At 39.6% G+C, this 16,578-nt stretch overlaps 1 protein-coding gene across 11 annotated transcripts in view; it reads right to left on the bottom strand.

Moving 5' to 3' along the window:
• GPATCH2L (G-patch domain containing 2 like) overlaps positions 1-16,578 on the bottom strand; it is a 59,781-nt gene that overhangs the window by 40,862 nt on the left and 2,341 nt on the right. For all 11 annotated transcript variants that reach the window (XR_008513351.2, XM_002824961.5, XM_054530858.2 and 8 more), the window contains exons 2-3: positions 15,743-16,414; positions 3,723-3,787 (exon numbers count right to left, since the gene is read on the bottom strand). Coding sequence is in view for 10 of the 11 variants with exons in the window: in XM_002824961.5 (XP_002825007.1) it covers positions 3,723-3,787; positions 15,743-16,404 (727 nt within the window). In the remaining variant the exon portion in view is untranslated. The remainder of the gene's footprint in view (positions 1-3,722; positions 3,788-15,742; positions 16,415-16,578) is intronic.

Raw genomic sequence — 16,578 nt, 5'->3', positions numbered from 1 at the left:
CTACTGGCTACAGTGATAGTATCTCAGTTTCCACTAGAGTTTATTCCTGCCAACAAAGAATAGATAATTTTATGTCTGCCACCACATACCCCTTTCAAAATAGCAAAATTGAAGGAAATTATTACAAGAATATCTAAAGAGTTCATAATGTAGTCAGTCTCTAATGTACACTGGATTCCAGAGAAGTTGCTCAGAACATGTCAATCCCATGAAGTATGAGATTCATGGGTCATTAACACACAGGATAATAACTCTTAAATCACTGTGGAGATCTCCAAAATGGGCAATGAAAACTACATTCTGGTGAAAAGCAGCAGATATTACAACTAAGAAAGTTACTCAAAGTGTTCCCTTATAAAAACACACCACAAAGAGCTGTCTCTCTTACAGTAGTTCTCAACTTTGAGCATGCATCAGAAGCACCAGGAGGGCTTGTTAAAACATGGACCGCTGAGCCCTTACTCCAGAGTTTCTGATTCTAGTCTGGGCAAGACCAAAAATGTGTATTTCTAACAAGTTCCCTCATGATGCTAAGCTGGCCTGGGGACCACGTTTTGAGAACCACTACTCTAAAAGCATCTCACGAAACCAGATACATAGATGAACTGAATACAGGCATTAGTGTATAATAACTAGCTTCTCTGTACTTCAATATATTAATTCTTCTCTTACTCATAAGCATTCCTTAGGCCATTTATTGAAATAGTATATTTAATTAGGCCATGTTTTCTGATGATAAATGGCAAATTATAATGGAATTTTTTTGGTTCTCAAGCAGTCATTCAAGATTTTTAATAATACAAAAAGGGACTCCCTGAACTAGAAGGAACGTTGTGAGATCACATAGACCAGCAGTCTTCAATCAGGGTTCACTAAGATGCCTGATAGAGGAGCTCCTTAAAAGAGCGCTGCCAGGGAATAAGCAAGAAGCTGCGTGGATCGGGCTCCTGACCTCTGGCTCCTCTAGAATTTTGCTTTAAACCAAACAGGCTTAGTTGTTTTACAATCTGAGAACCTATGTTCGATTTTGTTTGCAGGGAAAAAAAGGAGCGTTTTCCCCTTAATTGGATTATCAATAATTATTTATTAAACATTTACTATATGCCAGGAACATGCTAGGTACTGTGGTTGCACATAATAAGTCCTGCCTTGAAAAGCTTCAAGGGAAAAGACTCGTACCTACAAACAATAACATAATCTAGTGAGTAGTAAAAGAAACAGTAAGTATAATACAAGGAGCCACAGAGAACAAAGGAGAAAGGGCTATTGGCCAGAACCCCCTCAGCAAACACATGGCACATTTAAATGGGGTCATTGCAGAGATGTAATGAAGTGACTATTCACAAAGGTGGAGACAATACTAACAAGGAACCCCACAAGGGGATAGTGAAGCACATCGGGTGGAGCCAGCACAGCAGGAGGCCCTTACCATTCCTAGACTTGGAGTGGCAAGGGAAAGAATGGTTATCAGAACCCAAAGAACTGTGGTTATAAAAGAAGGCTGCCAAACAAGAGTGGTGGCCCTCAGCAGAGGAACACAACCACTGCCAACCAGCAATCCAACAGAAAAGGTGTCAGGGAAAGCAATAATCTAATGTGGTAGACTGCATTAGCGTTTCCAAGTCCTCTCTATAGCAGAATCATTCATCCATGACTTTTGCTCTTTGCCATTGGATTCCACAGTACCTTCCCTTTTAGGAAGAGTACACTTACTCATCCTACTGACACTGGGCTTGGTCATATGACTTGCTTTATGTAGTAGAAAATTAACAGATATGATTCAAGCAAAGGCTTTAAATATGTACTTGTGGTCTAGCCTGGTCACCTGGCATTTACATTCTCTGCCATAGGAAGTCCATGCCACCTATCATCATTGCTTCTCCACCCTAGGTCCCAAAATACAATACACTGAGTAGATGTAAACCTAACTTGAAGCCTGGAGACCAGTGGAGCCCAGGCAAGATCAGTGGAACCATAGGCAACCCACAGCCCCACAGCAAGAAATGAGTATGGTAAACTGTGATAAGCCACTAAAATTTGGGGGCTGTTAAGCAGCATTACCACAATAAATACTTGGCTAATATATCCAATTATCACTCACCTCCCTCCCTTTGGTCTTCTGTTGATGCCTCCTATAGGCCAACCCCAACAAGAAATTGAAACCAAGAAGACCCACTGATATAGTTCATAAATATGCCCTTGCAGGGGCAAAAGGAAAACTGTGTCTTAGTAGATGACCAGTTATTCAAGGAAGATGAGGATGAGATTTCAGGCAAAAAGACCGGCATAAACAAAGGCAGAGAAGCAAGAAATCCCATAGCTTTACGTTGAGAACGCTAAGCATCAATGTCACCAGAATGTGTGAAGCTGAAGCACAGAAAGAGAGGAAAACTGGGTCTACAGAACATTCTATAATCTCTCGTGATAAACTAAGGAATCCTTATCAGTGAAAAGGCTTTCCAAAGGCCCAAAAACTTAATCTGCTGTAACAGGTCCACACTTTCTTCCATCTCTATAGTTATGCATCATAACCTTTAAGAGGTGCATTTGGATATTCTTAGCACTGTAGAAAAGCAAAGAAAAAGAGCAAATATTGGTAACTCTGAATAGTACATACAACTCATTCATGGAAACTCAACAGACTTTCCTGGTATAATAAAATCAAAACTCTAGTTAGAGCCTGCCTGTACACACACACATAATCTCTAATGACACCTAATTCCCTCAGAATCTAAAAGATAGACATGTACTCACAACAACCTCCATTACAGTAGGAAGCTCAACAACTCCAGGAGGATAAACTGCCTCTATGCCTACAACTTTGAGGCATGAACAAGATGCTGTCTCCACAGTCCTTCTCCAAAAATCAGGACTTGGATGCTAAGTCTCACAACCCCAGTATCTCTTCAGTTACTGGGGAGCCTACTTGGATCAACCTAGACATGTAGCCACTATGTCTGTCCTTTAATTGCTTAACCCATGGAGAAAAATTATTGGACTTCAGAGCTAAAAGAGACTTTAGAAATCCCTAAGTCCCTTATTTAGATTAAGAAAACCACAGTCCAAAAAGGCTACATAAAATTTTTATTGGCATGTGGACCCACACAAGTCTAGAGGACAAACGTTTTCTAAAATACCCTTATATATAGGCAAAGTTTTAAATTAGTGTTTAGGTAGTAAAAATAAAGAACTGGTCATTAACTATACCAGCCTTATTCACAGGACTCTATACTCCAGGAGTTTCACTTTGAGGAAGATGATGTTTTATATAATATATTCACCTAGAACACTATAATAATTTATAAATAAGGCTACAAAAGTGACAAGATTTTCTCTATGTGAAAATAATGTCTTAACACCTAAAAGAAGACAGTAACACATGAACCTATTTCTTTATTCTAATAAAAAGAAACTTCCCAATGTCCCAGGCTCGACACTCTGACCACCTAGACCAATGATTCCCAAGTCTGATCTACTGGCATAAGAATCATTTCAGGTGCTTGTGAAAAATGCAGATTCCAGGGGCCAACTCTAGACCTATTTGATTTCTAGGAGCTCAGGACTGTGTGGTTTTAACAGTTCCCTAGGTGGCTCTCATATGCCTTAAAGTTTGAGAACCACTGCCATAGACAGTCACCATATTCTCCATGAGTCACTCCTATGATTATTCAAATATTTCCATAAACACGGAACCAATGTCCCAAAGCCGGGATCCACGTTACCTTGTCGCCCTTCATCATTGGTAAAGAGCCCAGTGTCACTGCTGCTACACACACTGCTGGTTTCACTGTAAAAAGAGTAAAACACAAGAGAACTCATCAGCTCCAGTCAAAAACAAAGCACTGTACACTTATTTTGGTTTTCAAGCTTCCCTAATTTCACTCCAACCTGTTAGCCAATCAGATATGTAAATTTCATCAGGAAGCTACAAAGTTTTATTTTCCTCCCCAAACAAAAGAAATATAAGAGAAGAATTCTAAAATTTTCACTTATATTTTAAAGTACTAAAAAAAATCTAAAGTCACTTTGTTAGTTTAGGACTAGAAAGCTGTTAAAGCTCAAAGATGTAATCTCAACCTAGTTTGGTATATTCAACAACACAAATTTACAAATTTACCAAACAATTTTATTCTTAAATATTGCCAACTATCAGTTTCAAATGAAGCTATATAATTTTAAGACACCTAGCATCTTTCAAGTTTTCCCCCATTTACAAAGAAGTAAACAAAACTCCAAGAACAAGAAAAGAAAATGACAAAACTTGTTTTCTGAATTTACTGTCCCCCTTCATATCGAGCAGATACACAAAACTCATTCTGAAAAAAGGAACTAAAGTTAAAAACAAAAATATTAAAAAAACCTCATTTGAACTCATTGAAATATAACTTTTGTCCCATGAAATTCTGCCCAGTTTCACTTTCTGAGCTATTGCTCACAGCTGATTTTGTTTCTTCTGATGGTGTGCTTCTACATTTGATTTATCTGGTTCAAGAAAAACTTCTCAGTCCTCTACAGTATTAGCTATTTCTTTGATTGGGAGTATTTTCTTCCAAGATAGTCAAAAATTTTTTTTTCACCTACTCTAGAAGATGCAAGAAACCAAAGCAAGGAAGAAGCATTTTCACAATGCTGTAGAAAACACAGGCTTGGCAAAATCCCAATCTATATTCCTGGATCAAAAATCTGAAAATATTTTATATTTTCCAACATTTCCAAACGTCCTTCCAACACTAAATCTTAAAAATGCCAATTAAATTAAGAAGCAATGCTTTCCTCACTCAAGCTTGTCTCTGAATACCAGATGCGAAAGATCTGTCACAGAAATAGTCAACAAACAAAGCCTATTTCTTTTTCAAGTTCTGGGATACATGCGCAGAATGTGCAGGTTTGTTACACAGGTATACATGTGCCATAATGGACAAACGCTATTTCTTCTTCTTCTTTTTTTTTTTTTTTTTTTTTTGAGATGGAGTTTCGCTCGTTGCCCAGGCTGGAGTGCAGTGGTGCGATCTCAGCTCACTATAACCTCCACCACCCAGGTTCAAGCAATTCTCCTGCCTCAGCCTCCCGAGTAGCTAGGATTACAGGCGTGCACCACCACACCCAGCTAATTTTTGTATTTTTAGTAGAAACGGGATTTCACCATGTTGGTCAGGCTGGTCTCAAACTCCTGACCTCATGATCCGCCCACCATGGCCTCCCAAAGTGCTGAGATTACAGGCGTGAGCCACCGCACCCAGCCCAAACCCTATTTCTTTATAGATTCTTTCATTTTATTCTCTTATGTACTTAGTATAAGTTGGGCCTCCAACTGTATTACCTAATTATTATAACATTGCTAGAAAAGCAACTGAACCACATCCAACTGAAACAACAGAGTTAGTGTAAAGAAAGTCATCTTAACCTGCAGCTCCAAAGGCTTTTGCTCCCAACATTTTACTAGGAAATTCTTCATCACTTAGATTCTGCAAGTAACATTTTGCTTTCCTTGTTTTTTCACATCTCTCTATCTAACCTTCACACCAGAGCCTCTTTGAAAGCAGAGGCACCCTAGGTAAGCCAGATGATTGGACATGGCATCTACTTTCTGACAAGTATATTATCATAGGAATTGAGCCTAATAAAACACTATGGAACCCTCTTGTCCACTGTTAGCTAAACACTGTAAACTTGGTACTGACTTGAAAATGCTTTCATCTCAACTGCTTTTCTTTCCAAGTTCTGAAGATGAATTGTTTGCCTTTCAAGGTACAATTAAAGGGTATGGTTTTCAAACTAGCAAAAATTCTCAGTTTTAAAACTATAGATCAATAGTTTTTTATTCTATTTTTTTTTTATATTTGTATATTCTATCTATAGATCAGTGTTTTGGTTGTATTACGTTCTGTAATTTGAAACTCATACTTATTGGTAAAAGCAGAGTTAATAAAGTAAAGACTCAATCTCAGTACCAGAAACATCAAGAACTACGGTTCTCAACTAGAGACAATTTTGCAGCCCCCATCTCAATTTGGCAATATCCAAAAACATTTTTGATACTCATGACTTGAAGCAGAGAAGGAGGAGCTGGTGAACTACTGATATTTAGTGAGTGGAGGCCAGGGATGCTGCTCAACATCCTGCAATGCACAGCACAGTCCCACAACAGCATATCTGGCCCAAAATGCCAGTAGTGCCTAAGTTGAGAATCCTGATCTATGGTGATGAACAAAGCAGAGGGCTGGGAGAGGTAGGGTGTTCCGTTTAGGGAAACTACTTGAGAAGAGAGGAGCTGTGCACGTTAGCTGGATGCAGCAGTCAACATCCCATAGAAGAAACAATACCACTTCCTTGCCAGGGCTGGGCCAGGGCCTCAGATGATCTGAAGCCTCCAGATCCAGAAACAATCAGAAGGCAGCCGGACCTTCAGACAAACTGGTAGAACTGAAACTACTCAAGAGTCATACAGTTCACCCTTCCTTGCCTAACCGGGGCAGAAAGAAGATCCGGTAACCATGGAAGAGAATGATCTGGCTAGGGAAAAAATATATCTTGCTCATCTCAATGTCCCCAATGCCTAACATAGCGCCTGGCACATATCAGACATTCAGTAAATGTTACGTAAATAGAATGAACTTGTTCTAGACACCTCTGTTGCCTGCCCTTATACGGCCTTGTGGCATGTCACTTCAACTCTTTAGTCCTATTTCCCTACATGTAAAATGTGGATGGATTATTGAGGATGTGATAGTATGAGGCATGTGACCCCGCTTTGTGAACTCTAAAGCAATACACAAATGCAAACGATGAAAGATTAGAAAGCTACTTCTATGGCACCAAGTCTGTGTCTAAATATTATTTTAGAGGTTAATAGTCCTAATTTCCTCACTGACAACCTTCTCATTAGAACAGCACTCTAAATTTTATAAGATACAAACCTATTTTCATTTTAAATGAAAAAACAAAATATGGCCTATGAAATCTATTATTTTTCCTGTACTGGGTTTCATCCAAAAGAGAGGAGGCACTACTCTCAGCCAAGATCTACAAGTGCCTCAGGAAGGGGTTTGGTACTTGAACTGAGTTTATTCAGAAAATTATTAATACAGAAGGCTACTATTAATGATACCAAAAACATCATTCACTGAGTTCTACTGCAGGCCAGGTAACATACTAAGCACTTTATATTAATTATTATGCTGCTTCTACCCCCAAACTCTACAAGGTAAATACATCAACCTCATGTTACAAATGGAAGGGGGCTTAGAGAAAGTATGCAAGTTACCCAAGATCACACAGCAAGTAAGCATCAGAGCCAGGGCAGTGTATGCCTAAAGCCCATGCGTTCACTGAAGGGCCACTACAACACAGATGGTGCAGATACTCATCTCATTTACTAAAGTCAATCCTATGTTTCTCTATTCAGAAGATACCTTTGAATTTCAGGACTTTTCATTCTCCTGAAGAGGCAAACAGATTAACTGAGCTAGGAAAGAAGTGTTCCTTTGCTTTTAGCTACTTAAAACTTTCAGGCACAGCTGAAACTGTAGCTGTGCCTTGACTACTATCCCTTATCAGCAAATAATATATCATATATGCTGAACCCTAAGAAAACTAATTATAAACTCACTTTGGAAAGAAGCTCTCCTCCTTAATGCGGTATCTTGAATTTAAGTAACACTCATTTTCAGCATACTGACATAAAATACACCAACATATACTCTCAGGGACCCATACCTCACTTGCCCTTATGGTTCCTGAATGCTCTTCCTTTGAAATCAAAGTAAAAACATCCTCTTAATGAGTTCAGGGGAAATATCAGTCTGAGAATACTATTCCTGACTTTAGCATCATACAAGGCTAGGAAAAAAAAGTTTCAGAAGGCCAGCAGTCATCTGCGGTAACTAACCAGACTCCCAAGATGACTCCCAATTACCCAGCCTCCTATTAATGCACACCCCAGTGTAGTACTTCTCACACTGCACCAGGCTGGTCTGTATAACTGATCGCACACGGCAGAAGCAATAGGTTGCCACTTCTGCGATTAGGTTATACAAGACTGTGGCTTTCATCTTGGGCCCTCTTTCTGACTCTCCCCACCCCTCTCAGATCACTTACTCAACGGGAAGCCAACTATCATGTCCTAAGGATGCTGATGGGCATGCGGAGAGGCCCATGTGAAAACAGACTGAGACGCTAAGTCCAACAGCTTTATGAGGAAATGAGCTCTGCCAACAGCCATGTGAGTGAGCTTGGAAGCAATCCTTCAGCCCTAGTCGAGCCTTGAGAGAACTGAGGTCGCCTGCCAACAGTTAGACTATAACCTCGTGAGAAGACTCTGAACCAGAACCATCATCCAGCTAAGTCACTCTCAGATTCCAAGCGATAAAATGTTCATTGTTTAGAGCTAGTAAGTTTTTTTTTGTTGGTTTATTTTTTTTTTGAGATGGAGTCTCACTCTGTCGCCCAGGCTGGAGTGCAACGACGCAATCTCGGCTCACTGCAACCTCCGCCTCCCGGGTTCAGGCAATTCTCCTGTCTCAGCCTCCCGAGTAGCTAGGATTACAGGCCGGTGCTACCACGCCTGGCTAATTTTCATATTTTTAGTAGAAACAAAGTTTCACCATATTGGTCAGGCAGGTCTCAAACTCCTGATCTTAGGTGATCCACCCGCCTAGGCCTCCCAAAGTGCCGGGATTACAGGTGTGAGCCACCACACCCGGCCTAGAGCTAGTAAGTTTTAGGGCAATTTTTTCTGCAGCAACAGATAATACAGAATCTTTATAAACTCTTTGTTGAAATTAATTCCCTTTTTCCTAAACAGTAGCTTCTAGTTTCAACAAAGTAAACCCCTCTGAATTCCCAAAATTGCCAGGGGGAGCAGGGGGTGGAAAAAAGCATGGCACACCCTCTGATCTGAGAGCTTGCTAATTCTTTCATACTCCTAACCATAAAAGACTGTAAAGTGAGAACTGAAAGAGTAACTTATACCTGTTCCAGTTATAATAAGGAGGTACAGAATTAGTTTATCACCTATAATCAAAAGTTGGTATTAATAAATTACCATCTGGGTTTGCTTCTCCCCATTTAAGAGCTTATTAACCAAGTAGCTTAATAAGAGGTGTTTTTTGCATCTAATTAATAGATATCTTAAAATAAAGTTTATGGCTTACATTGTCATTCTAAAAAACTTTTCTTAGTAAATAATAATGCACTTAACAAAAATAAAAGTTGTTTCAGAATTTAGAAAAACATGGAAAAAAGTCACTCTTAGATCTACTGCCCAAAGGTATTTTTGTTCTATTGTTTTCCAGTTTTTTTCCAGGGTAGAGGTGGCACACTGGTAACCCTTTGTAATCAGACTTCTGAATCTAGTAGTAAACAAGACTGAGGGAGAGGTTATTCAGAGGAATATCTCACATCAGTTCCGAAATTATTCCTGTAAGTAATGAGAATATATAATAAAAGAATTTCTTTTTCAGTTTCATTCAGACAGTGCCATGAAAGGCAGCAACCTCCCCAGGTTGACAGGTTCGATACTGTGACTAGTACAATCAGGTATACTTTGCAGAGATAGAATTTTCCTCAGGACTTTGTTATTGAGCTGGGGGCCGTGCCTCAGAGAAGTCCACCCATCCTTTCAAGACTTCCCTTTTCTTAGAGCTAACAGTGATTCATCTTCAGGTAGATGGAACGTCTTCTCACAGTAAATTTTTAAAGAGCACGGATTCTGGGGCCTGCATATCTAAGAATGTCTTTCTGCTGCCTTTCCATATGAAATATACCTTTACTGTATATAAAATTCAAGGTGGAGTGAGTCACTTTTTCCCTCTCAAAACTCTATGGGCAAATGTAGCCCTTGTTTGTAGGGATGAATGTCAGTTTTATTTTCATGCCCCACCCCCAACTTTTTTTTTAAGAGACGGTGTCCCACTCTGCCGCCCAGGCTCTGGAGTGCGGTGTTGTAATCACAGCTCAGTGCAATCTTGAACTCCTGGGCTCAAGGGATCCTCCTGCCTCAGTGTCCCAAAGTGTTGGGAATACAGGTCTGAGCCACCGTACCCAGTCTTCAACCACTTTTAAGATTTTTCTTTCCTTAGTCCTGAGCATATGTGAAAAAAAGAAAAACTAAAATAAAATATTTTTTTAAAAGATCCGTCTCAGTAGAAGTCTCTTCTCATTAATTTTCGCTTTTAATCTTTAGACTTAATTTTTCAACTCAAGAACACTTTTTTCTCTTCAGTTGTATCTTCTTCTCCAGCACTTTGGTTTCTTCCCTGGGAATATTTACATACTCACAGACTTGGTCTCTTTGTTTAGAGCTACTAAGTTTTAGGGCGATTTTTTTCTGTAGCAACAGAGAATACAGATGGCCTATTGCCAAGATTTCCTCAAAGTACAAGGCTGATAGAACCACACTTGACAATGAAATGGAGGCCCACGTTAGAAGTGCTGGGCCTGCCCTGAAGGTAGATAGCAAGGCCCTGCATCCTTTCTCTACAGTCACCTTGCGGTTCAGAAATGCAAGGCCAGTTTCAGTCAGAAAATCAGGCAACTACAGGTTGAGGCAGGGTGTGGTTCTATCCTTCTCTTCCCATTGAGTATTGAGTATCTTTCAGTTTCTTTTTTTTTTTTTTTTTTTTTCTTTTTGAGACAGAGTCTCGCTCTGTCGCCCAGGCTCAAGTGCACTCAAAGTGCAGTGGCGTGATCTCGGCTCACTGCAAGCTCCACCTCCCGGGTTCACACCATTCTCCTGCCTCAGCCTCCCGAGTAGCTGGGACTACAGGCGTCCACCACCACGCCAAGGCTAATTTTTCTGTAATTTTAGTAGAGTCGGAGTTTCACCATGTTAGCCAGGATGGCCTCGATCTCCTAACCTTGTAATCCACCTGCCTCGGCCTCCCAAAGTGCCGGGATTACAGGCGTGAGCCACCACGCCCGGCCTGAGTATATTTCAGTTTCTATTTGGTGGCTCTAACTCCCAGAATACACTTGGACAGGTAAGCTTAGTGTTTTCTGTGTGTATTTGTGTTTGAGGGTAGGAAGCAGTTATAGGGTATTGAGTCCTAGAAAGTATAGTCTTCAAGAATAAAGATTCCAGTTGACATGAGCAGAGAAGTGCATTCTGGAGATAGTACATTCTGGAGACTGCAGTGTTTTCTACACCTTCATTTATGGCACACTCCTGGAATGGGGTCGGAATCAGGCAGTGGGGGTTAGATGATCCTATCTCAGTCCAGCATAGCTGTATGAGATAAAAGCCTCCCAGTAGCACTGGGAGCACTGGGCTAGGAGCTCTGCATATTCTCTTGGCCAGCTGTAGATCTGAGAATGGCAGTTACCTATGTCCATGGGAGTAGAGAAGGGGACCAAGGGTAATCTATGCACCCTTGCTGGCAAATACCAAGAGGCCTTTGAACAAATTCTGCAAAATAAGAGGAAAGGGAATATCATTCTAAAAGTTGAGAGAACGAATGAATCTTTGAAGATGACTGCCAGTGGGAACCACAAGAATTCAAGTGGGCAGTTGAGGTTACTTACCAGTTAAGACGTTACAATGGTGGGAGGTAGACTGTGACTGAAAAGAATCACAGCATCTCAGTGTTACAAGGGATCTCAGAAGCCTTCCGTTCAACCTTCTCAACTCCACAGCAACTAAGTAAGTGGTCATCAAGCCCATGTTTGAATCCCCCCAACTGATCTAGAAGTTATTACGTATTACATGGTGAAAACAATTCACTTCATTTTTACAGAGTCCTAATTTTTAGAATGTTATTTTTTATCTGCAGCAACATTTAACACTCTGTACTTTCTATCCCTGAGTTCTGTCCTGTGGAACCACACGGAACAATCCCAATATTTCTTTTAAGAGGTAGACTCTTTTAAGAGATGGATGTTTCTTTCAAGAGACAGACCTTCAAGTACAATAGTATCATATCAACTTCCCAAGCTGTGTTTTTTAGTTGTCCCTAAGGATACTAGCAGAACTGTGAATATATCCACATAAGCACACTATGCTAGCTATTCGAGAATCTCACATGCAATACTACCAACTGCAACAATGGTAAATATACTCTTGGTCAGCATCCCTACTTACAGAATAGAAAACAGAACACCCCCACCTACCATACATATTCTTTTACACAGCTCCAGGAACCCCTGATTAATGACCTCCACTTGCAAAGGAGGCTACTTACCTTAACCATGAAATAATGAATGCTATTGATCCAACAAGCTACTGCTATAGACTGTTATTGATCACCCAATCTTTGGTTAAAATGGTCCTCATTTAGCAATTTCACTGTCACAAACACCTGGAGCAAAGCACACTCATAATTAAAGAGTTTGGGGGAGTTAAAGTGAGAGATGATGGACAGAGATCTCAGCTTTCTCCCATTTATTCTTGCTTCTGAGCTATTGTTTGTGTCAGAAGGGATATTGATTTTCTATAAAAATAAGAAAACAAGAGGCACCAAGGGGCCGCAGAAGGTCAGCCTGGGCTGGAGAAGGAGGGGGTAGGTTTAGCTCTCTATCTCTGTCACTTGCCTTCCAAGAGAGGAGAATATTTTCTTTCCTGAGAGATCAGCCTCTAATACATCACCTTAGGAAGGCTCCTGAATATGACTTCTGGCCATCACCCAACCAATTCACTTATGAAAAAAAAAAGAAGCTAAACTATATTCAAAGGGAACAAACAAATGTGTTAGTAAAGAACAGAGCAAAATTAGGCTACAGTCACCTAATAGCTAATAGCTATTAATAGCTGCTATACAGACAATTTAAATAAAGATCAGTAGAAAATAATTTTACAGTAGTTGTTCTGCTTTAGAATACTCACAAACACACATACACAGAAAAATATTAAAATAATAGCTTGATCTCTATGCAAGCAGAAAAAAACTATTATACTATAACCATTTTTAGTTCCTCAAAACTTGTGAGGGATTGGCTGGTGTAATATTAAAGGAAGACCAGAAACAGAAAAGCAAACAAATATTGATGAAGTCTATACTCCATGTTTAGGTTGCAAAGAGTGAGTTTAAGGAAATTAGAAATAAGCTGATTGAGACATTTTCAAATCTAAAACACCTAATACATGCTTTAAAAAAAAAAAAAAACTCTACCATTGATTAGGCTAAGCTAAGCTTAACCATCAACTTCATCTTAATAATCTTACAATGTGGATCATTACTCTGACAACCCTCAATACCACTGCTAAAAAGTAAAATTCTACATTTTGATCTGTATGTGAATAAACAGTGGCACTTCCAAGTAGATTTATGAAAGGGTAACCAAGAAGATTCTTGAAAGTATTTCTTTTAAAAATGCAGGGAAAAAATAAAGTAGAAAATTATTGACAGAATCAACTCACCAAGACAGTATAATATCCAAATCATACACTGTTATCTCCTTACATTCTAATGCTAGCCCTTTTTAAAGGTGTGCCTAACAATTAAGGGAGATTTTAGTTCCACTCTCCTCTTGAAGAGAGGCTGAATACAACATGCGGTCAAAGAGTAAGAATCACCCCCTTTCCCCACAGAATGGATTTAGGGGGAAAAAATACAAAGCACTTCTGTTTGTAACTACAAATGAATCCAGACAAGTCAAGGGGAATTTAGAACTCCTAAATAACTAGAAGATTTTAAGGAACTTTCCTCATGCCGTGTGTGCCACCACTCCGCCCATTATTCCTTCACAGCTACAAGCCCTTTAGCACCTACATATTGAAAGAACTCTGAAGTGAGGGGCCAGGATAATAGCCCAAATGGGTAAATGAGGTCTCCTCAATTTGAAAAGAGTAAGAATTTCATAAGAATTCCCATCCACTTAAGTTTATCCAGACTCTCAGATAACGAGAATTTATATTATTACATCCTGACTAGAACGTGCAATAGATGTGTCTGGAGTAAGAAGGAACAGAAAAGAGTGAAGCATCTCATGCTAGAAAACAGGCTCTGCATCTGGAGCCATACTTGGGCTGTTAGAGCAGACAGAGTTAACAGTCGCTCTCTCACATACAATTATGTCGTAGTTTAACAAGAAATTAAGGGGAAGAAACATACACAAAGCTATTATCCCAAAAGGCTACTTTTAAAATCACCATTCTCAATACTAAGAAGACTTCTATTTGGTATACATGCTCAATATTAAAACAAACTTGAATGTCTCAATAGAAGGTTTCAATAGTGTGAAAGGCAACAAGTTGACTAAGCATTTCTTGTTTGATTAAAAATAGTCTGATGAGGAAAAAATACCTTTATAATCTAAATATATATATATAAATTCTGCAAATAGACCTTAGAAGGAATAAGGCATTAGAGGAAAATTAGGGAAGTCAAATTATGAGTCAGCTCAATATAGTCTGCACACTGGCAAATATAAAGTTAGTAAGAAAAAGTTTAAAAGCTGGATTAAAAACCATTCATGAAAGGTACAGGTATACAGACCTAAACAGCTTTTCCTGTTACTGACACAGCCTCACCTCAGTGTTCCTAAGATTAATGTCTTTGTTTTTAAGCTAAACTTCAGAAAGGTCATATGTTCTACAGTTGGGAAAGTTAAATTGAGACAGAACTCAAAGGGCAGAACAACATGGTGGTTAAGAATGAGCTTTGGAATCAGGCTTGATTCCCAGTTTTGGCACTGGGTGACCTTAAACAAATTATCTAAGCTCTTATAACCTCAACTTCCCTTCTGTAAATACAAATAGTGGTATCCACCATATAGTGGAATTGTAAACATTAAATAAGAATATATGCTAAGTCCATAGTACAGTGCCTGGCCCATAGTTAAGTGCTTAATAAATGCCAACTAATATTAACAATAATGGAATACACTGGTTCTCAACTGGGAGTACTCAATCCACCTAGGGATCACCCCTGGAGGCTTTTGGGTTAATACAATGAAAAGGGGGTGTGAACAATGCAGAGACGCTAAATATTCTGCAATGCACCATAAAGAATTGTCCCATCCAAAACACCAATGGCATCCTCACTATTAAGAAAAAGATAATCACAGATTAATATTAATAACATTAAAGTATCAAGCTGGGGGGTATCAATGTTCCTAGGACTATCTGAGATGTAAAAAATAAAAAGTCACCAAAACTACACTTACATTTTTAAACACGTACCCATTAGAGACAAATTTTTCTGGCTTGATCACATCTGATGTAAGACTAATGGGACCCGGTACTGTTATTTTCAAAGCCCACCATGTGTTCAGACAATTTGAATGTCAGTCATAAAAAAATAAATTCAATATAGTCAAACCAAAAGTAGCAGAAAACAGAATTATAGCCAAAAAGCATCTAAAGCCATGATTCTTAATGAGGACAGGCAACTTAACAGAACATTTATAAACTCCATATACCTGTCGCTAGCATTTTCTCTCTCTCACACACACACCAGCCTCTGCTGAGACCTGAGTTCTAAACAACAATATTTATGTACACACTACATGTCATAATAAGCAGCAAATTGTTTTTTAAAATAAAATTATTAGTTTTGCATTTGAGGTACATGTTTTAAACAGTTTTTAGAAACAACTGTGTTTCTATTACATATAGCCTTCCTGACACAGGGAAATAGACTCATGAATGGTACCTTAAAAAGCTAAACTACTGATTGATTCAAGGAAGGCTTCAAAGTCAATACTAGAGTGGCTGGTTTGAAAGAAGGTAGAACCCACTAAGACCATGGATGTGCACTTTGGGAAAAATTAACCAGGAAAATCTTTGACTTAGTAAGGGAGATCTCACCATTCTGACATGTTCTCATCAGAGCCCTGTTTTTGTTCATCTGTTTCACACTCCATCCTTTCTTTCCTTCCTGTTTTGCTTAGGAAAGTCCTATTTTCTGCTGATTCACACAATCCGTGGCCTGATGAGGTCCAGGGAGTATTCTCCTTCCAGCGGGACAGACGCTGCTTCTTAGCAGACTTGAACCTGCAGCCTCTCTCATAACTCCAATCTGACACCTTCAGCTTCTGCTGAAGGCTAGCAGCCACCTCTGATGTCACTCGCTTCACCTTCCGCCTACGCCTGAGTGGTCGACAAGGTGCATTTTCAGTAAAGGAGTCAGATTCATGCCAAGAATGTTGCTTACTCTTAACAATGGCATTGAGAGCTGGGTGTCGTTTGGCTACCATTGTGTCATCAGAATCACTAAAATTGGTCACCGGAGCCACTTCTCGACAGTCCTTAGTGGCCTCATCCAGACTTGACTCAGAGGCCTCGCTGTAGCAGCAGGTATGCTCTGCCAGGTGAGTGAAGTCAGAACGACGCTTCCGACCTCGGCGTTTCCGAAGCTGCCGCCTCTGCTGTCGGGGGCTCAGGGCCATCTCCTCCCACAGTTCACCAAGCTTATTCTGCTCAGATGTCTGCTCCAAGGCTGAGGCTAAGTCGTGTACCAGCTCATCCATGAGGCCACATCTGCCAAAAGGAAGTTTAGGGGAAAAAAAAGAAAGAAAAGAAAAAGAAAAAGAAAGCCTGAAAAGGATCTGTTGTTTTGGAATAATTTGATGAAACAGATCATGGTAGTCCACAGTTCTGCCTGTCTAAACAAAATAAGTCACCTTTCATCTGGCTACACTTAG

This window comes from Pongo abelii, chromosome 15, assembly GCF_028885655.2.
Source record: "Pongo abelii isolate AG06213 chromosome 15, NHGRI_mPonAbe1-v2.0_pri, whole genome shotgun sequence".
Taxonomy (NCBI): Eukaryota; Metazoa; Chordata; class Mammalia; order Primates; family Hominidae; genus Pongo; species Pongo abelii.
This window is presented reverse-complemented; position numbering and strand designations above follow the sequence as displayed.